General features: G+C 39.0%; 1 protein-coding gene across 16 annotated transcripts in view; it reads right to left on the bottom strand.

Annotated features, from left to right (window-relative positions):
• The window catches only part of PUM1 (pumilio RNA binding family member 1), a 130,048-nt gene that overhangs the window by 83,697 nt on the left and 24,429 nt on the right, over nt 1-21,922 (bottom strand). For all 16 annotated transcript variants that reach the window (XM_007170571.2, XM_028163568.2, XM_028163563.2 and 13 more), the window contains one exon: nt 9,944-10,012. In XM_007170571.2, coding sequence (XP_007170633.1) covers nt 9,944-10,012 — 69 coding nt within the window. The remainder of the gene's footprint in view (nt 1-9,943; nt 10,013-21,922) is intronic.

Consider the following 21,922-nt stretch of genomic DNA (forward strand, 5'->3'; position numbering starts at 1 on the left):
TAAATGTTTAAACATTTTTGTTCTGTTTCATTTTATTCAAATCGTCAAAAAACTGTCTAAGAATCAAACTTTGCTATAATTTTTTTCACATTTCACTTACTAGGCAGCATCACAATCTGGCATCTAGTAATTACTGCTTAAAATTTTCAGTCTATGTGGCAAGATGATTACTAGTGAAAACAAATTTCCATATTAACTGTCTCTCAACTAAATCTCTTTTTGTTGAAATCTAATATACTCCTTTTAAGAAAGAAAAGTTTAATTTTTTGCATAATTATAATTGCAGTATATAAAATTAAGAGATTTTTTAAAAATATTTTCCAGGGTTATTAAGCACTTTTCATAATAAACACTGTTAATAGTTGTATCTAATGTCCTTTAATAACATTTCCACCACTAAGGATGAAGTTATACAAATCACTCAGGCCTGGCCAATATGAGGTAATTTGACCTTCTCTCTCATATCTGAAAAACCAATATTGTTTTTCTGACCATTGAAAAAATAAAATTTTAGCATCTGAAGTACTTGAACTTACCCTGAAATGCACAACCTGCATGAGCCACTACTGGAAGTAACGAAAGCAGTAAAAAACAAACAAACAAACAAAGTTCTCTGCCCTGAAAGAAAAGATTAAAAAGAAAAACCGGGACTTCCCTGGTGGCGCAGTGGTTAAGAATCCACCTGCCAATGCAGAGGACACAGGTTCGAGCGCTGGTCCGGGAAGATGCCACATGCTGCGGAGCAACTAAGCCCATGCTCCACAACTACTGAGCCTGCGCTCTAGAGCTCACGAGCCACAACTACTGAAGCCGGCGAGCCTAGGGCCTGTGCTCCACAACAAGAGAAGCCAATGCAATGAGAAGCCCGTGCACCGCAACGGAGAGTAACCCCTGCTCACCGCAGCTAGAGAAAGCCCGTGCGTAGCAACGAAGACCCAACACAGCCAAAAATAAATAAACAAACAAACAAACAAACAGGCCAAGAATTAAAATTTTTTTTAAAAAAAGAAAAGAAAAACCTACCAGGAATCAAACTGGAACAGTACCGGGCACAGGACAGTCAAGGGACACCTTAAAGGATGGGGGACTTCAGAGCGAGAAGACAGCGGAAAGGACTTTCCACAAAGAGCAAAGGTAGAAATGAAAGCAAGTGGACCAATAAAAAAGGAATCCCTCCACCAACTAGAGGCACAGTAAGGAGAGGGTGAAAAAGCACAACTAGTCCAGCTGCCAGTGAGGCTTCATGGAGCACCAAGGAGCTGGGCTCTAATCCAACAGGCAGCAACAAAATCATAAAATCATAAAATTTCATTTTAAAAGATTAATTTGAGGGACTTCCCTGGCAATCCAGTGGTTAAGACTCCGCACTTCCAATGCAGGGGGCACGGATTCAATCCCTGGTTGGGGAACTAAGATCCCGCCTGCCGCGAGACGCGGCCAAAAAAAAAAGATTAATTTCACATTCCTTTACAAAAAAGAGTGAGGGAAAGCAAATGGATGCTGGGAGGCTAAGCAAAGAGGTCACTGCAGTAACCTAGGCATAAAATGGTAAAAGAAGGGACCTGTGGAAATGGGAGCTGGAAAGGTACAAACTGCTGCTTAGATGCCTCTCTCAACTTTCAAGGCATTTTTTTTTAAGTTATTTAATTTCAAAAGGAAAGATTCATAGCCCATTATGATGATCAAGAATGAACTCACTAAGTATACATAAGCCAGTCTACCACTGAAGTTATTTTAATCAGGAATCTATTCCACAGAGTCAGCTGAGTCCAAAGGCGTAGCTGAAAACAGGATCCAAGTATGTAAGAATATGGTGCTGCAAGTTTAAGTCTACAACTCCAATGGGTAAAGTTTTAAGGTTGTCCTGAGGAACCACTGCGAGTTGCTGGGGAACAGTAAGAGCAAAAAGAGCAATCAAGTAGAGATAAGAAGAATTTGGTAGCTCTTAAATTTTAGGACCACCACAAATTAGACTGAATTGCAAGCAGTTCTTTAATTGATGACTACTGTTAAACTTAAAAATGCACTCTGGGGAATTCCCTGGCGGTCCAGTAGTTAAGACTCCATGCTTCCACTGCAGGGGGGCAGGGGTTCGATCCCTGGTTGGGGAACTAAGATCCCGAATGCTGCGAGGTGCGGCCAAAGAAAACAAAACAAAACAAAACAAAACAAAAACGCACTGTCTTCAAAGGAGCACAGGGGTTTCCCAGTGTTCTTTACCACACAAAAAACACAATCACTGTTAACAACTTCATCCTTGAAACTAAACACACAGAAGACATTGGTTGTTCTTTCAGAAAGCATGCCCTTCAAAAATAAAAAATTCAGAGATACTGTTAGCACCTCAAGCTCCATGAATATTTTGTGGTAAATTAACCTGGGGCAAGCTCCACACTAATCCCTTCTCCACTGCACATCCCTTCCTGAAGCCACTGAAGGTAGTTTTCCTTATACCTTCCCGCTTCAAGTTATTGGAACAGAGCCAAAAGAAGTTTCTTTTCTCTGATAGCTTCATAAAACTTCACGAACAGTAAACTATGTTCAGAAAATGAAGATATTCCCCAGGTGAACCAGGCTTTTCTGCACGATATAGAAAAGGCACGTAAGGAAACAGAAGACAATGTTATCCCGGCCACCTTTAAGTTCCCTATAAATAATGTCATTTGTTTTTATCTAAGTATAAATTACATGGTTTGATCTATAACATAACCATATTAAAGTTATACTAGGTCTAGACTTTAAATAATTATATAAATGATTCCTTGCAATAGTACCTGAGAGCCCAGTGTGTAAAAGATAAGCCTCCAGATCACTTAGGAAATCTGTAAAGTTCATGAATAAAACCATGAAAACATCTAGATTGCTTCATGACCTACCCCCCTCATATTCCCAAAGCAGGAAGCAAACAGCTCAATTAAGAGAGGATAGGGCTTCCCTGGTGGCGCAGTGGTTAGGAGTCCGCCTGCCAATGCAGGGGACACGGGTTCGTGCCCCGGTCCGGGAAGATCCCACATTCCGTGCAGCGGCTGGGCCCGTGAGCCACAACTGCTGAGCCTGCGCGTCTGGAGCCTGTGCTCCGCAGCGGGAGAGGCCGCGACAGTGAGAGGCCCGCGCACTGCGATGAAGAGTGGCCCCCGCTTGCCACAGCTGGAGAAAGCCCTCGCACAGAAACGAAGACCCAACACAGCCAAAAATAAATAAATAAATTTATTAAAAAAAAAAGAGAGGATAAAGAGTCCTTTGCCTCAAGATGGGACCAAACACTCAAACCCACCCACACATCCAGTCAGCCTCAGGGTATTTTTAATTATTAAATTGACAAGAGAAGTGTCTTAGTACGCCAGATATGGACAGGTTCCCTCTTTCGTGTGTTCCAGGAGTGGAAAATTTCACAGATGTGCATGTATATCACAGATGTGCATGTATACAGGGAAGACCAACACAGAAAATAAACTATTTCTTCTACACATTTTGCTATAATGAGGACCACAGAATTCATTAATTAATTAAGAGACAATGAATCAATTTTGGTGTTCTGGTTCCTCATCAGCAAAACAAAAGTAAACAAGAAAGAATTACACACAACATAGTTTAATACAAGCTTGAACAAGAAATATAACAACAGCAATTCCAATTTTCTAAACACCATTATGGCTGGTTGTATATATATGAGGATATTTCCATGCCCTAGCAGATGGCCCAGAGAAAGTGTCCTATGATTACAACTACATTAAATAAAAGATCCTTTATAATAAATGCCCTTATATAAGATTCTATTTGGATAACAGCATTGCTGACATGCTATTCATCCTATGTACTCTTCGTAAAATAATTATTGAATAGTTCAAAAATGTAAAGATTTGCAGAGAGGACTGAATAAATGCTTTTCAGTTTTGTCCGCTCCCCATCGTCCCCTTCACACTCCCACATCCCTGAGGGTGGAAAAGTAATATGAATAGAGAATACAGGCAATATTTATTGAATTGAACTGAGGTCCCTTGGGGGGAACTTCTGATGTAAAAGAGAAAATAAAGAGGAATCCATACTTAGAAAAAAATATTTACTGGTACACAATTTATCCAACACAATTTATTAGGCAGCCACTGTTTACAAAGTACATATTAGCTGAAGCCCCTGCCCTCAGCAAACTTATGTGCAAGGAAATAGAAATCATTTACACAAATCACTATATATAAAATAAATTAGGGCCATAAGAATGATATAAATAAATAATGTGCTACTGAATTCCCCTCTGTAGCTTCTGGTTGGTGAGAGCAAGAAAGCTTTCATAGAAGAGCTGATAACTGAAGCTGGACTGCATACTGGGTAGGCTCTGGACATGCAGAAACGAACAGTAGAAAAGCTCAGGATCTGGAGTGATAGAGAGTTGGGTTTAAACAGCTGGCTCATGATCATGTTAACCTCTATAATCCCTGTTTGCCCAGTATATAAAGGACATCCTAATACTGTAGGACCACTGTGAAGACAATAATGTATATGTGATTAGTACAGTACCTGGAAAACCATGTATGTTCAATAGACTGCAGCTATTATTATTTCTGAGCCTAATGAAATAGAACTTGATGTCAATCCACATCTTGACAGTTATGATCTTAGCTGGAGTCACTTGACCTTAGAACTCACTTCCCTCATGTAAAAATAGTCGTGTCTCTCAAAAATCTGTTGGGAGATTCACATAGGTAATGAAATCAATGCCAAAGTGTTTTGAAAAGTGTTAATGTATTACTGTAGTTAATTAGCTTACTTTCAAATAAAGCATACTGATGTGGATAAAAAGAATAAAAACATTTTAGACAAAGGAGGATAAAAGGGAAGAAATTTAATGAAGACAGATAAAGCAGCATGTGGATCAGCTATTTCCTGATGCACAGAAGCATGTTTTACTGCATTCAAACATTCAAGCATGTTTTACTGCATTCAAACATTCCAAGATGGCTTAACATATACAGTCGTTAAGTCCACCCATTCTTCCCAGTGCAGGACAGAAGGCAGATATTGGAATGTGTGGGGTTCCACACAGGTCTCAAAGTGACAGGACAGAACTGGGCACCAGGTTCTAAATGTCAGATGCACCCATGTTCACAGGGTTAGAAGATACCTTCTTATCATCTTCTTCAAAATGCCCAATCCTAATCCCAAAACATAATAGTTTTGATCCCAGGAACTTCCAAAACAAGACTCATAAAAAGGTCAGTTCACCTCTAACATGGTCATTAACCTAATAAAGGAAAGTTATTAACTTCCTCCAGATCACTTGGCCTGGCTAGCTATGTCTTCTCTAAAGGAACCATTTCATTTTAATAACAAAACGTCAAAAATGCCCAACAACCAAATGGTATTAATACAAAGTTAATGGAACTAGGCAGCTTTTAACATTCCTATGCATACTCAAAAGCTGCATTCTGGGGGGAAAAGGATGTGTTACACTGCTTGGTCAGATATTTTTATAATGCACCACAGGCTCTATTTATTTTTCATCCTTTCTGCAAGAAAGGCTGCATGATCTTGCTAGCAGACAACACATCTCCTTTCCAAAATTCAACCCAGTTTAGAGTCAACTGAGTTACTCTTATGGGACCGTAACTGCAAGGAATTTACAGTGTGAGGTTAGCCCCTCTAGGGCTGTGGATCATAAAAGTACTTTTAGCTACCCAAAAGCCTCCAATTCTGTGAGCCATCATGCCATGGTGGAAAGATGTGGACTTGGTATCCACATTAGGCTCCTACTTGTCCCGATTTCACAATTACCACCCTATGAGCCCTGATGGACAGACACTTCAATGTCTTATGTGGCTGCACAGTGAATGAGTCACTTAGAGAACCCAATGAAAACTTACAGAACCTCTACATCACACTCTAAAAAAACCCATCTTTTAGATACCCTCTGGCATATCCTAGAAAAAGGAGAACTAGTCCTATTTTCTATCTTTTTAAAGCTAGAAATAAGGGCAAACTCCAAGAATCTTAGACTTAAAAGGGTCCTGGAAAACTATCTAGTCCAACATGTGTGTCTTATGGATGAAAAAAAGCAAAGTCCAAAGAAGATGAATGCCTGAGGCAAGGCCAAAAGCGTTGGCATTAGGGTTCTCATCCAGTGAGCTCTTCATCCCACCAAGTTATACCTTTCTTTGGGTTAAGAGCTCTCCAAATCATTGTCAAATTCCTTCCTCTACAAGCCATTCTGCTCTCACACTTACAGGCAGAATTCCTATGTAATGTCTAATGAGAACCTGCAGCTATGTTTTAAATACATCTCACCTTACTCTACTTCCAGGAACGTGGTAGGATTCATTATCACTCCACATACAGATGCACTTTCCAGATTTCATTCCTCAGGTTTACAAACGTGTTTATTACCAAGGGTAAGCTTTTCTATGCTTCAGTTTTCTAAAACAAAGATGAAGGGCCACATACCTAAATACATTCCATTTATTCCAGAAATAATCACTATTATTTTAATGTCCCTGAACGCTGTCAGGTTTACTACATGTAAAACATAAAGGACTCTTAAAAAAAGTTCCTTGGTTTTTAAAAGTGAGAAAACCAATTATTCAGAATAAGGTGGCTTTTCTGTCAAAGACTCTCAAAGTACTTTCAAACGAGAACCACTATCCTCTTTGCAAATGCATCCTTTTCAGGACGTAAAATAAATAAGTCATGCAAGACCATAAGCCAACCAAGGCAGAAACAGAACCCAGAAACATCAGGTCAATGAGCCTTCCTCAGTACTACAAAGATACACTCTTGAATACTCAACAGAAATAATCTGTGCCTTTAAACTTTTCAGGACTGGACTTAAAGTTGAATGAAAGGGGCTGCTAGCAAGGAGAGTGGATGAAATATTTGAAAATAATTTGTAGCCCTAAGCCTAAGACATTTTCCTATCTTCCTTCTTATGTTGACTTTTTAGAATAGGAGGTAAGTAAAGCACTTGTAGTGTGTCCTTCAGCTAAGAACAGCTAGCTGTACTTCAGACAACCAGCAAGGTTTGAAGGCAAAGTTTTATTAAGTAGTCACCTCTGAGCAAGATTTCTAAGAAACACTATCTAGCAAAGTGACTCCAGGAGTCTAGCACTGGCTTTGATGAGAAAAAAAAAAGTTGCAAGAGCCAGGCTACACTAACTTTACTAGAAATCAATTACTTTGAATCGAGGCAATTCTCTTTGAATTCTAAAGATTCACACATTCTTGAACATAGGTATCATCTGCCCTAATGAGGACTCTCACACAAGCACACAGACACACAAATACAAACAAGATAAATGCAGCAAAAAAATACTGTGCCCGGCTTTATAAATCCATGCAATTTACTTGAAATTTTAGTGTTTATATGGGTAAACACTACATTTACACACATCCCCTCCCAGAGATGCTTTATTGTTTAAAGGGAAGGAAATTTAATGACGTTAAACAAATTAGAAACTATGCTTTTTTATTTTATTATAAAAGCTTGCTTTCTTCATCTCTTTTGTGCCCGTCTCCCTTGTATCTCTGCAAAAAACATTCTCCCAACCTATACCTATGTGAATCCTAACTAAACTAGAGGACGTTTCCCAAGTCCTATGCCTCCATCCAAGTAATCACAAACTATTCCTGCCAATACTGATCACTCCCTTCTCAAAACAGGAACCATACAAGGAAACACAGTGAACTCATTCTGTTGTCATGTGTATTCACTCCTTCCTCAACTAGCTAAAGAAAGAGTTCCTTGAGTATAAAAACCTCACTCCATACTTAACTTAGTTGTCCCCTTTGTGCCTGGACACTGGGTTATGCTTTCCAAAAATAACCTCAGTTAAGTGTCTGTATTTTGGAAGGGAAGTATATTAAGCATTTTTTAAAATCCTTCGCCAAATATCAACTGTTATAAAGCTTACTAAAATGAGATTTTTACCATCAATTATTTTGTAAGTATTGGTTTCATTTACTCTAAGGGCACGTGCTTTGGAGAGGTAGCCAGGTCAGAGTCCCAGCTCCATCACTTTCTAGATGTGTGACCCTGAGCAAAATTTTTCTTTATCTGGATAACAGAACCATCCTGAGAGAGTTATTGATGAGATAATGCATGCAAACCTCTTAGCATCTGCCTAATAGATGGTCAACAAATGGTAGCTATTATTATTACTTTGTGAATAATAAGGAAAGAAGAGTGACACTGCATTACTGTTGGAATGTACTTTGTTTAGTTATTTACATATGCCAACACCTAGGTCTGACGAATTACATACAAACATCAAAAAACGACATCTCTAACAAAAAATAAGGAGGTGCGGTCTGGAGACCTTGTGGGGAGGGGATATTTTTGGAAGAAGAAAATGATTTTTTAAATATTTTTGTTGTTAATTTAAATAAAATTCACTTTCTGTTCACTTTTCTTCAATTAGAGTTAAGTCTTTAAAGATTATGAAGTGTTGCTTATAAAACAGTAACAGGGCATTATTTTTATTCTGTGTAACTAATTTTAAAAGACTGGGCTTAGATTTTTGGTAGAGTACACCAGGTTAGAACACAGGAGTGCGGAAGCAGATAAATGTGGTTTCCCCATCTATAATTAATACGACACATCTGTTAACTTTCTGTTCAAACTGTGCTCCAGAAATTTAGTAAGAAAATCGTTTACTCAATAACCAGATAGGGTTTATTGATGTGCACTGTTTCATTAATATTAGGCAGGTACAGGAAACATAAGAACACCTACCAATCTGCTCTTCAAGCTCTAGAGGAAACACAAAAACAGGCCAAAACCCCATGAACCCAAGATGATAGGACACTCAACTCTGACCACAAGATGATTCAGAAAAGTTGGAAACAAAATCTTATAACCAAGGAAGCAAGAATCTTAGGATCAAAACACAAAGACTTTAACTAATGCCCAGCCACAATGGTAGTCAATGAATATTTGTTATAAATCAGGAAATTATCTTAATTTTGAGTCCTCGGAACCTAGCACAGTGCCTGGATCAAACAATATTGGCTAAATCAAAGAACAAATGTATTTAATGAATAGTATAAAAGAGAATCCAGAATATAGCTATTCTCCCTGCTTTAAAACATTAAAATAGATATGGGGGCTTTTAAATATTAGATATACAAAATATAAAACAGAAAAAAAACCTAAGGCTACTCTCCAGAACAAAAAAAATCACAAGCAAATGCCCCCAGTTTGTGAACCTGTGACATCTTTAGCAATCAATTCAACCTGTATGTTCTACCTATCACCAATACACTCTTACTGTCAACATCTAGAAGCACCAGAAATCTGCTATACTTGATTTATATTCCTCTTTCTTTTAGAATTATGGCAATCTTCACTATCAATATAATGGATGGTAAATTTTGTTTTTGCATATTTTAAACATTACAAACAAACCAAAATGCTTGTTTCTAAATTCTATCTATGTAAGGGATGACTGGCTCAGGCCTCAACCTTCTGGAATTATTTCACCAGAAATCTAACAATTCCCTCTTCACAATGGAGCTCTAAACAACTTCCTCAAAAATAACACTGCTCTAAAAATAGGTTATCAACATATTCTGACTAGCAGCCAATCTAAAACTTCCTTCCACTGCAAAAGAACCTAACAACTGAAAAATGAGCCAAAGGTAAGGACATTTTATGCATATAAAACTATTTTGTAAAATTTTAACACCTCAATTTACAACTGACTGGTTAAGATAATATTAATTTGTGCTCACATTTTGATTTTGTTTTATTTTTAAGACATTAGGCTAAAGTTAACATTCTTCTTATAATGAGATTGTTTTGGCAAAATTCTGCAATATCCCACTCCTATCATGAGGATGGCAACAAGGAAAAGCAAGCACATACTTCTGGAGACTAGATTCGGACACATTTGATGAAAGACAGCTCCAACCTTCCCTTAAAAACAGGCCCACTTTTCTGACACACCAATTCACTTACCTCTCCCATCGCTCTTCCCTCCAGAGCAAGTGCTTGAAAATCGTGATTCAGTTCATCCATAGAACGTACCTATTGTTTAGAATAGAGGAGGGAAAAGTTCCAAGTTAGCATCTTGAATTTTACATACACATTAAACACAACTGAAAAGCTTTTCTATGTTTACTTTCAGATATTGACAAGACAATAACAATAATCAAGTGACTGAGATTAAACATTCACTTACCTTTAACCATCAGCGTTCAGCAATGACCCCTGCTTTCTCCCCTCCCATTCCCTTTTGTTTTCAAACATGAAAAACACATAATGCAGAAAAAGAAAAAGCAAATTCCATCACACAAGAATTACGGTAGGGACTTCCCTGGTGATCCACAGGTTAAGAATCCACCCTCCAATACAGGGGATGCGGGTTCGATCTCTGGTTGGGGAACTAAGATCCCACATGCCATGGGGCAACTAAGCCTGCGCGCTCTAGAGCCCGTGTGCCACAACTAGAGAGCCCACGTGCTGCCACTACTGAGCCTGCATGCCGCAACTAAGACACAACGCAGCCAAATAAATAAATAAATAGATAGATAAATAAATAAATAAGGAAGCAGAGTCTTTAAAAAAGAGAGAGAGAGAATTACGGTAGCTGTATTTCATACATTTTGACTTAATAAGTAAAGATCAACATGGTGAAGAGCAATGATGTATGTAGATGACTACGTGACCTAAACCTTGCTACTGACTCAAAAGACCACAGTCCTTATGAAAACTGACTCAAAGACCACAGTCCTTGTGAAAACAGTTAAGTACAAATTAGGGGACTCATTTGATCCAAGCCAGTATTTCTTTGATAAACCTCAGGGAAAGGCGCTACAAACTATATAACGGAGTGCCCTCAACATTTCTCCATATTGGAATATCTCTGGGGGCTCCTAGAATCTGAAAACCAGGAGAAATAAAAAATAGCACATATCACAAGGATCGCTTCAAACTTTACTTATCATTAAATGTACTACCCACATCATAACAATCTTTCTAGACTTCAATTAACTCATCTCCAAGATCATTACTACAAGGTAATATTTAAGAGCAAGAATGAAGTGTGGAATAATTATGCAAAACAGTCATAATTCAAAAACCCTTTACTGTCCAACAGTCTACTGGTCCTCTCAGTTATGAGCAACAAGCCACCTTTGCTGCCTGAGGCTAGAGTAACGTCCCTTGTTTATTAAAGAGGAAGGCTATTCTTTTTTTTTTTTTTAACACCTTTATTAGAGTATAATGGCCTTACAATGGTGTGTTAGTTTCTGCTTTATAACAAAGTGAATCAGTTATACATATACATATATATCCCCATATCTCCTCCCTCTTGCATCTCCCTCCCACACTCCCTATCCCACCCCTCTAGGTGGTCACAAAGCACAGAGCTGATCTCCCTGTGCTATGCGGCTGCTTCCCACTAGCTATCTATTTTACATTTGGTAGTGTATATATGTCCATGCTACTCTCTCACTTCGTCCCAGCTTACCCTTCCCCCTCCCCGTGTCCTCAAGTCCATTCTCTACACCTGCGTCTTTATTCCTGTCCTGCCCCTAGCTTCTTCAGAACCATTTTTTTTCCTTTAGATTCCATATATATGTGTTAGCATACGGTATTTGTTTTTCTCTTTCTGACTTACTTCACTCTGTATGACAGACTCTAGGTCCATCCACCTCACTACAAATAACTCAATTTCGTTTCTTTTTATGGCCGAGTAATATAAAGAGGAAAGCTATTCTGCCTACCTGAGGAACACTGCTGATTGCCTGAAGCAGGACTTTCTCAAACCCCCTCATCCAATCATCACTACCTCCAAATGTATGTGAACAATTTCTAGTAGTGGGTAAATGCAAAGAGAGTCAAACAACAGACAGGCAGGGAGAGGGTAGAGCATGGAGCACAAACCTGAATACAGTTGGGGGAACCGATTTAAGGATTTTATTAACATGCTGAATACCACCCCAATAATCTTAATTTGACTGAACTGTCACCACATAAAAACAGTCACATTGTTTTATTTTTTTTTAATTTATTTATTTTATTTTTTTGGCTGTGTTGGGTCTTCTTTGCTGTGCATGGGCTTTCCCTAGTTATGGCGAGTGGAGGCTACTCTTCGTTGCAGCGCGGGCTTCTCATTGCAGTGGCTTCTCTTTTTGCAGACCACGGGCTCTAGGCGCACAGGCTCAGTAGTTGTGGCGCGCAGGCTCTAGAGCACAGGCTCAGTAGCTGTGGTGCTCAGGCTTAGTTGCTCCGCGGCATGTGGGATCTTCCTGGACCAGGGTTCGAATCTGTGCGGATTCATAATCACTGCACCACCAGGGAAGACCCGGTCGCATTGTTTTAAATTACACATTTTCAAAACCCAGAGCTGACACTATGCTACAAATGATACACTGTGTCACTAAGATGTAACAGTTTGGGGATGCTTGACAAAAATGTAAATTTATAAAATTCAAAATGACACTAAATTTAAGCCATATGAGAACAAAGAGACATAGAGATAAGGCTTGTTATTGTGGTAAAACAGTTTCAAAGGGCCTTGAAACAGAAGCTAGGCTCACAGTACAAGGCGTTTACATTATTTCAGTAAGCACACTGAATAAGCTCCTAAACTACAGGTGCTAAAAAATAAGGAGGGGAGGGGAGATGAGGACAGCATCTTAGCTAAATTCTACAAACATCAGATAAAATCATTTTGAACCTTCAGGCCAGAGTTAACGTTTACAAAGCATGTAAATTAAACACATAAAGTTCTACATCTAGCTTTTTCTGTGGAATCTAAACATGCATTTAACTAGATGCTAGGCGTTTCTTGAAAATCCAAAAACCTACAAATACTTTTAACCAAGAATGTTGGAATTTTATTTATATTTCCCAAGAAAAAAGTAGGAGTGGCTACAAAAATGAAAAAAATAAAGTAGAAATGGTAAGGGAAGGCAGAGAACATGCAATATGCCTATTTATGTAATCATTACAACAATCTCACAGTAATTATTCCCATTTAAGAGATTAGAACTGAGCCTCACAGAAATGCCTTCCCCAACCACTGCCGAGTAGGGAAGAGTGTTTAGATGGCATTTCCAGGATCTAAATCCAGATGTTCCAATTCAAAGTGCAATGTCCTTTCTATGCTATCAAACTGCCTCCAGGGCAGCCACAGGAAGTTTCCACCCCCAGATAGAAGAACTGCCTTCACAGCTTTTGCCCTGGGCTTTGATGAGTCTGCTCTCTTGGTCTTCTCACCTTTGCTTTCCACTGTCTCCTCTCCCTACCTTCAAAATTTGCCCGTCCTTCCCTCACAGCAATTTCCATCCCTTCTATACTGCCTTCCCACCCACCCATCATTCTCTCTCCTACCATGTTTTATCTGCTGGCTCGCTCACGCTCTCAGGTCTCCTTTCCCTCTCTTTAGCTCTCTGTTCACCTCCTCCAGCTCTCCCTCTTCCAGGGTGTCTCTCTCTGCCTCACATACAAGGTGAACCACTACTCCTCCTACCTCCTGTAGACGAGAATGGAGCCTTTGCTAGTACAGAAACTCCATTTTAAACCATTTACCCACAGTTGAGTAGACAAGATAAACCAAGTTACTCTCACAAAAGTGTTTTTAACTAGTCAGGAACTTATTGTTTATAATGGGAGCTATACCTGGTATGGTCATCAACACCAGGCAGACTCTCAACAAAATTCTTCCTAGGAAACAAAACTAATGATCAAAAGAAGACGCTCAGGAATCAAGAAAAATCAAATGATGAAAACAGACGACTGTAAGAAACTTCTTGGGCAGGTAACAAAGAAACCTTTTCTATCATAAAGGAGAAAAGCTGGCTGTAAATTATAATCAAAGAAAATGCTCCCATCAGGACAGAACTATCTTTTCAAGTTCTTGTACTCTACACCTCCCCCCCTTTCTCTAGCATTCAATTTGAGTGACGGGTTAATGTTAATTTCTAGTATGACTTACTAATTCCATCTTCACTTTTGCTAAATGTCTGTAATACTTCCTTCCTTCCACTAAATAATCTTATCACCTCTGGTTTCACAAAACTATTTCCTATTTTTCTCTGTGGGCTACTTGCCAGTTGCCCATCTCACACCCATCCAGGACTTTCTCTACTGAGGCCCCACCCCATAAAAGCATCTTTTACTCCCTTTACTAAAGAGGCAAAGTGAGAAAACCACGTTAGTGTCTGACCTACCTCATATTTCCTCACTTCATCCCACCCAAGAATATCATCTGTACAAATGACCTAGCTTCTGAGTTTCCTTTCCATTTCCCAGATACCAGAACTTTCTTTTGTAAGCCTCAACACCTGTCTTCTTCTTCTAACATGGATCTTGTCCTAACTAGAATCATAATTTTGCAAATTAAGTTGGTGTTTTACCACATAGGAAGTTATAAAATCAAAACAGATAAACCCGGAACTATACATCACATTTGAAAAATGAAAAATTAAGCAAAAGCATCACTTTACAAGTCTTTAAGAATTATATTCTAAAGTGCACTCCTTGAGAAGTCCTACTTACCATACCCAACATCCCATACTTATCAGAATCAATGAATGATACACACTTCACTATTTCCATCTGTAAAACTGAGATAACACTGGCTACTTTATACGTTTGCTATGAAGATTAAATGAGGGACTTCCCTGGTGGCACAGTAAGTAAGAATCCGCCTGCCAATGCAGGGGACACGGGCTCGAGCCCTGGTCCAGGAAGATCCCACATGCCACGGAGCAACTAAGCCGGTGCACCGCAACTACTGAGCCTGCGCTCTAGAGCCCGTGAGCCACAACTACTGAAGCCCACACGCCTAGGCCCATGCTCCGCAACAAGAGAAGCCACCGCAATGAGAAGCCCGCGCACCACAACGAAGAGTAGCCCCCACTCACCGCAACTAGAGAAAGCCCGCGTGCAGCAACGAGGACCCAACGCAGCCATAAATAAATTCATTAAAAAATATATTAAATGAGACACGTCCAATACCTAGTAGGCATTTATTCAACTATATCCACCTCACAGGTTATTCTCTTTAATACTGAAATGTCCCCATACATCCATCTCTTCTTTCCCTATCCTCAGTTAGCAAAGGGTAGGTTTTGGTCATTCCGGGGAGGTGAGCCTCTCTCTCTATAGGTCAGCGTTTTCATAATCAATATTAGAAGTACCTAGATCACACAAACGTCTAATTTACTTTCTAAAACTTAGCATTTCAAAGTACAACCATTTTTCTCTCTTCTCAATTCCCAGCGAATCCTCAATTCAGAGAAACTTCCATTCTAATCCATTCAGAAACTTCCAACATATAAAAATAAAAATCATCACTAGTTCAAGCTCATGTTTTTTCCGTTCTCATAAAAAAAAAAAAATTCAATAAAGTCACCTTCTCAAATTCCTTCATTCCCTGATTTCCATACCACTATGGTCTCCTGGTTCTCCTCCTACTTCTCTATTTAGATTTTTGTCTCCCTTTTGGCCAGCCAACATTGCAGTCAAGGGAAAAAAAACCAAAACACTGAAACTCAGACTTGGGTATAAAGGAATCCAAATTTAAGAAGTTAATGATCCAAATATGTAACAAATTACATTTATCAGATTTTCAAGCAGATATATATTACTGAACATTAAATCTCAAAGAACAAAGCGGTTACCATGACGGTCCATGCAGTCCAATATAAAAGACCTAAAAAAGAAGCAACTTTTGAGAGCATTCTGGCTCAGTTCTTGGCCTTACTTTACTAGCATTCCTGTCCTTGGATTGCTGTCCCTTAACTGCTCAGGGTGTCTTTACAATGAATGTCCCTTCACTTGAGCTAGTTTGGCCAGTTCTCTGTTGATTGTATACAAGAACCAAACTCAAACACAATAGGTACCACTAAGTTGGTATTTATGAAATCACACTGGAAGTCTATACTTTAAAACAGTAATGAGAGCTATGTAGTGCACTTGGAAAAATAAAGTTCAACAAATCAACACTTTTTTGAATATTTTCTAACAGACATATTTCAAGACACCTGCCTAGAAAGGACAACTTTGTGATTCCCACCACCTCTGGCCACAAACAATTATAACAAAAGTATTCTCCTGAATGGCCAAACCCCTAGTACCTGAAGAGAAATGATAAACTGACCTAATCAGATACCTCTCCTTAGCATTCAGGCCAGATAGCAACGGAGAGACAAAGTGAAATTCCCTAAAGACTTGGCAGTTGTAGCTGTCATTTTGGGTCAAGTATAACCTGGTGAATAAGCAGTAGATGGTCAACACAAAGAAGAGAAAGAATGTGCTGAAAAAAATCAGAGACAAGAGACTATGGAACCCCTATGGAAACAGAAAAGCCTCCTAGTGCCCAGGAGGCCCACGTATATATTTCCTGCTCTGGGGTTCAGAGAGAATCCCTGATGTTCCTTCATTTAATGCCCTGAATTTTTGCTAAGTAGAAAAGACTTCTATACCTTGAGACTAAAAACTGCCTTTACTAAAATATTTATTTCCTCAACCACTGAATCTCAGTTATCAAGCACTTTTCTCCTCCACACCTTTGTTCCCCTGGAGGATTTTTTGCAAAGGCAAGCCTAGATCACGATGGCTCCATTTCACTAACATAGATCCAGAACAATACAAGCAGAAGAGGTGGTGCCAAGAACCATTACAGGAAGGAGATAACCAGAGAGAAAAAGCCAGCAAATGCAGGAGAAACTTGAGCAATGAGAAGAAGAAATGGAATACGAGGATTAACCTAATCTGAATTTAATCATTAAGGGAAAAACATTTAATAAGTCTGTTCTACACCATCTTCTGCTTTCTTGTATCTGTATTATAAATAACAACAACAAATATTTACTGAGACTTACTTTGTGCCAGGTCCTGTCCTATAAAAATATTTATATGCTGTATGATCTCTTTAATATTCGTAACAATTTGAAAATGCAGGTACTCTTATCCCCATTTTGTGAGAAAAGCAAAAAGTTATCACATTCCTCTAATAAAATATAAATAAATAAACATTTTTCTTGATTACTGGGAAAAAACAAAAACAAAAGACTACTCTTTAAGCTTAGGAGGAGGCAAACCCTACTACGTGATCTTATTTATTCATTGTTAATAGCAACACTAAATACCAGCATTTGCTGAGTTTTCAAGGCACTGTACTGCAAAATAGACATTATTCCATTTTATAGATGAGGACCAAGGTTCAGAGGCATGATCTGTCTAAAGTCATATAGCAGATAAAGATCAGAAGTGGAATTCAAATTCAGCTCTCTATCCCCTTTACTAGCACTTCTTTCTGTTCTCATCAAAGACAAGCACAAAGGCTCCAGGACACCTGGCTTAAACAGCTGTTGTTCTGGAAACTGATTACTACACTGTTTTTTTTTTCTAATTCTATTTATTTATTCATTTATTTTATTTTTGGTTGCGTTGGGTCTTCGCCACTGCGCGTGGGTTCTCTCCAGTTGCGGCAAGCGGAGGCCACTCCTCGCCGTGGTGAGTGGGCTTCCCATCGCGGTGGCCTCTCCCGTTGCGGAGCACGGGCTCCAGGGGCACCGGCTTCAGCAGTTGCGGCTCGCGGGCTTTAGAGCACAGGCTCAGCTGCCCCGCGGCATGTGGGATCCTCCCGGACCAGGGCCCGAACCCGCGTCCCCCGCATTGGCAGGCGGACTCTTAACCACTGTGCCACCAGGGAAGCCCTACACTATTTTTATACAGGAGGAAAATGAAGTCACCACAGCAGCCAGGATTAGGCTGAACTCCCATTTTTTTATTATTATTTATCATTAAAAACTGCTACTACCTTGGACTTCCCTGGTGACGCAGTGGTTAAGAATCCGCCTGCCAATGCAGGGGACACGGGTTCAAGCCCTGGTCTGGGAAGATCCCACATGCCATGGAGCAACTAAGCCCGTGCGCCACAACTACTGAGCCTGTGCTCTAGAGCCCGCTAGCCACAACTGCTGAGCCCGTGTGCCACAACTACTGAAGCCCGCGTGCCTAGAGACCGTGCTCTGCAACAAGAGAAGCCACTGCAATAAGAAGCCCAGGCACCACAATGAAGAGAAGCCTCTGTTCGCCGCAACTACAGAAAGCCTGTGAGCAACAATTAAGACCCAACGCAGCCAAAAGTAAATAAATTTATTAAAAAAAAAAAACTGCTACTACCTTTGGCAATTAAATACCATTAAAGTTCCAGATTATATAATGTGTTGATGGCATTCAGCTAGGATAGTTAACAGACCCAAGTGATAAACTGTAAGTTATCAAAACTGATTTGCTACCATACTACCATAATATATACACCTCATGGAAATGTCAGCACTTCCTAAACATAAAAGAAAACAATTTATAAAGTAAAAAGAATAAATAATATTTTTAGAAGCAGTTAATAAAGCCTATGATACTAGTGACCTTTAACTACAAAAACCTCACAATTGCCGGTTCTGACGGTCTTCATCTTAATTTCGCCAATCATGATCAAGCTGAAATCAGTAAGGAGAGCAAGGCCATTTTAACTGGAGAGAGAAACTGTCTAATTGATACGGAAGAACCTAATAAGTGTAAAACTTAAGATAATGATAAATCTTATCTCCACTTGTCTGGAAACTACTACCTGTAGCAATCTGTCTGAATGGTATACTCCTGACTTCCAAAAGAACAAATTCCAAAAGCATGAAAGAGACTCCTACACAACTACTATTATAGATCACACTTACAACAAAAAATGGTTATTTGCAAATAGAGAATACATCAAGGGTCTTCATTAGCAGTAAAAGTTTCATTCTGAAATACCAATCGCAAAAGATGACATATGGAAAAAGCAAAAAAACTAAATCAAGAATGTTCACCAGAAGTTCTTAAATCGAGTTGTGGCAAATGCGTAAGTATCAGGCTCTTTCCAAACAATGAAACTAAATTTAATATATTTGCCATCATTGGAATCTTACCAGCAGAGTGTAAGAATCTATGTAAATAATGTGAAAATAACAAATATTCGTCCACAAAAAAGACACAGAATTCACTTTTCCAAACTTTTGCTAATATTAAATTTTTTGAGATTCACTTTGTCATCCCTGTGCTCACTAATGGACAGGTAATAGTAGGCATAAAAGGCTTGTAATAATTTTTACCATAAGAATAGTCTGTGAAAGAAAACAAATTATGGGCCTCCACAGCCATTGATATAAATGTTCTACAAATTGTAAGACAGTGCATATTTTTTAACAGATGTACAACTTAGACCACCAGTGAAAACAACAATTGTGAAAAGTAAGTGGAAGAACTATCAACTACAAGGCATGCCTACAGTGGTAGTCTCTGCAGATTGATTCGGGGGTGAGAGGGGGACTACTTATATAAAGACTGCTTCTCTAGTTAATCTGTTCTCCCTTTTCGACAGAGGAGGAGTGGAGAAATTTACAATGAAGTGCAAAGACCATGATACAGGTGTCTTACTGCCTTCTCAACTACTGAAATAACATCTACTAAGTAGCAAAACTGCACTTTAGCAATAGTGCCATGGCAGTTTGTCTTATCTCCCTAAAAGTAAACCCCACAGTATTAAAAACATGACAGGCATTACATACAAATATTTGTAATGTGAGAAATTACCCTCAGTCTCAGGAGTGACAAAATAGCAGAAACAGGACTTCCACAGCCAGCTTCTTTAAAATGATTCTTTTATCTTGCTTAAAAGAACACACTGTCATGCTTTTTTGAGCTTTTCAAGAAAGAAATTTGACAATATGTATCAAGTTTTATAAACGTTCATGCCTTTTGATCCAGTAATTCTACTTCTAGGAATTCAGCCTAAGCAAATAACCAGAAATATGGGCAAAGATTTGTTATTGAAGATTTTCATCATGGCACTGTGATGTGAAAAGTGGTTTGAGGAACTTCCCTGGTGGTCCAGTGGTTAAGATGCTGCACTTCCAATGCAGGGGGCGCAGGTTTGAACCCTGGTTGGGGAACTAAGATCTCACATGCCGCATGGCCAAAAAAATAAGAAAAAAATAGCAAAATATTTTTTAAAAGTGCACAATAAGCACCTTTGCTTATAAAGCTTATTCTTTTAGTTGATTAAGATGTTTCTAGAAGAGGATTATTGGTTTGAAAGGTAATAATATACTAAAGACTTCATAAATGTTAAATTTATTTTCAGAAGCTTCTTTCTGATTTTCATTGGCATTATAGAAAACGTAGAAACTACTGATGAAGTTTTAGGTTAACATTTGAGTATATTACCTTCCAGTCTTATTTTGTGTATGTCTCTATATGGAAATATATACATATCATTTTATGTATGTAGATTTGTGGCCTATTATAGAATCCTTACACATAAACGTATTCTCTAAGACTTTAAAAAATGTTTTAAGTAGCTACATAAAATTCTGTAAATGAATATATGCTGTATTTAATAATTCCTGCTGTATTTAAACTTTTTCAAACCACTTTTTTAAAATAAATTTTTATTTTACTTTATTTATTTATTTATTTACTTGGCTGCATCGCGTCTTAGTTGTGGCATGCGGGATCTTCGTTGAGGCATGCAGGATTTTTTTGTTGCGGTGCACGGGCTCTTCGTTGTGGTGCACGGGCTTCTCTCTAATTGTGGAGTGCGTGTTTTCTCTTCTCTAGTTGTGGTGCGCAGGCTCCAGGGTGTTTGGGCTTAGTAGTTGTGGCTCACGGGCTTAGCTGCCCTGTGGCATGTGGGATCTTAGTTCCCCCACCAGGGATCGAATTCGCATCCCCTGTATTGGAAGGAAGATTCTTAACCAGTTTAATCCCTGGCTGGGGAACTAAGATCCTGCAAGCTGCCATGCGCGGCCAAAAAAAAAAAAAACAAGGAACGAAGTACTGATACATGCTACAATGTGCATGAACCTTAAAAACATGCTAAGTGAAAGAAGCCAGACACAAAAGGCCACATATTATATGATTCCATTTATATGAAATATCCAAAACAAACAAATGTAGAGAGACAAGAATAGGTTTTTGTTTGCCAGGGACTTAGGAAAGGGGGAAATTGACAATGACTACTAATGAGTACAGGGTTTCTTTTGGGAGTGCTAAAAATGTTCTAGTGTTAGAAAGCATGATGGTTGCATAGCACTATAAAAACACTAAACCAAATTGTAAACTTAAGGGTGAACTTTATGGTATGTGAATAATATCTTAATAAAGCTGTTTTTTAAAACTAGGAGGGGCTTCCCTGGTGGCACAGTGGCTAAGAATGCCTGCCAATGTACGGGACACAGGTTTGAGCCCTGCTCCAGGAAGATCCCACATGCCGCGGAGCAACTAAGCCTGTGCACCTCAACTACTGAGCCTGCGCTCTAGAGCCCACCAGCCACAACTACTGAGCCCACGTGCTGCATCTACTGAAGCCCGTGCTCTAGAGCCCGTGCTTAGCAACAAGAGAAGCCCGCGCACCACAACGAAGAGTAGCCCCCATTCCCTGCAACTAGAGAAAGCCTGCATGCAGCAACGAAGACCAAACACAGCCAAAAATAATAAATAAATAAAAATAAATAAATTTTAAAAAATAAAAATAAAATAAAATCTTTTTAAATAAATAAAAATAGGAGATGGCAAACACTTTCTGTAACATGTCAAATAACAAATAATACAGGCTGGGACTTCCCTGGTGGTCCAGTGGTTAAGAATCCACCTTCCAATGTAGGGGACACATGTTCGATCCCTGGTCGGGGAACTAAGATCCCACATGCCATGGGGCAACTCAACCCGTGCCACAACTACTGAGCTCATGCACCACAACTAGAGAGCCTGTATACTACAACGAAAGATCCTGCATGCTGCAATGAAGATTCCGTGTGCCGCAATTAAGACCCGATGCAGCCAAATAAATAAATAAATATTTTTAAATAAATAAATAATATAGGCTTCGCGGGCTACACAGGGTCTTTGTCATGTATTCTTTGTTTTTATTTTCAACTACAC

Source organism: Balaenoptera acutorostrata, chromosome 1, assembly GCF_949987535.1.
Source record: "Balaenoptera acutorostrata chromosome 1, mBalAcu1.1, whole genome shotgun sequence".
Classification (NCBI taxonomy): Eukaryota; Metazoa; Chordata; class Mammalia; order Artiodactyla; family Balaenopteridae; genus Balaenoptera; species Balaenoptera acutorostrata.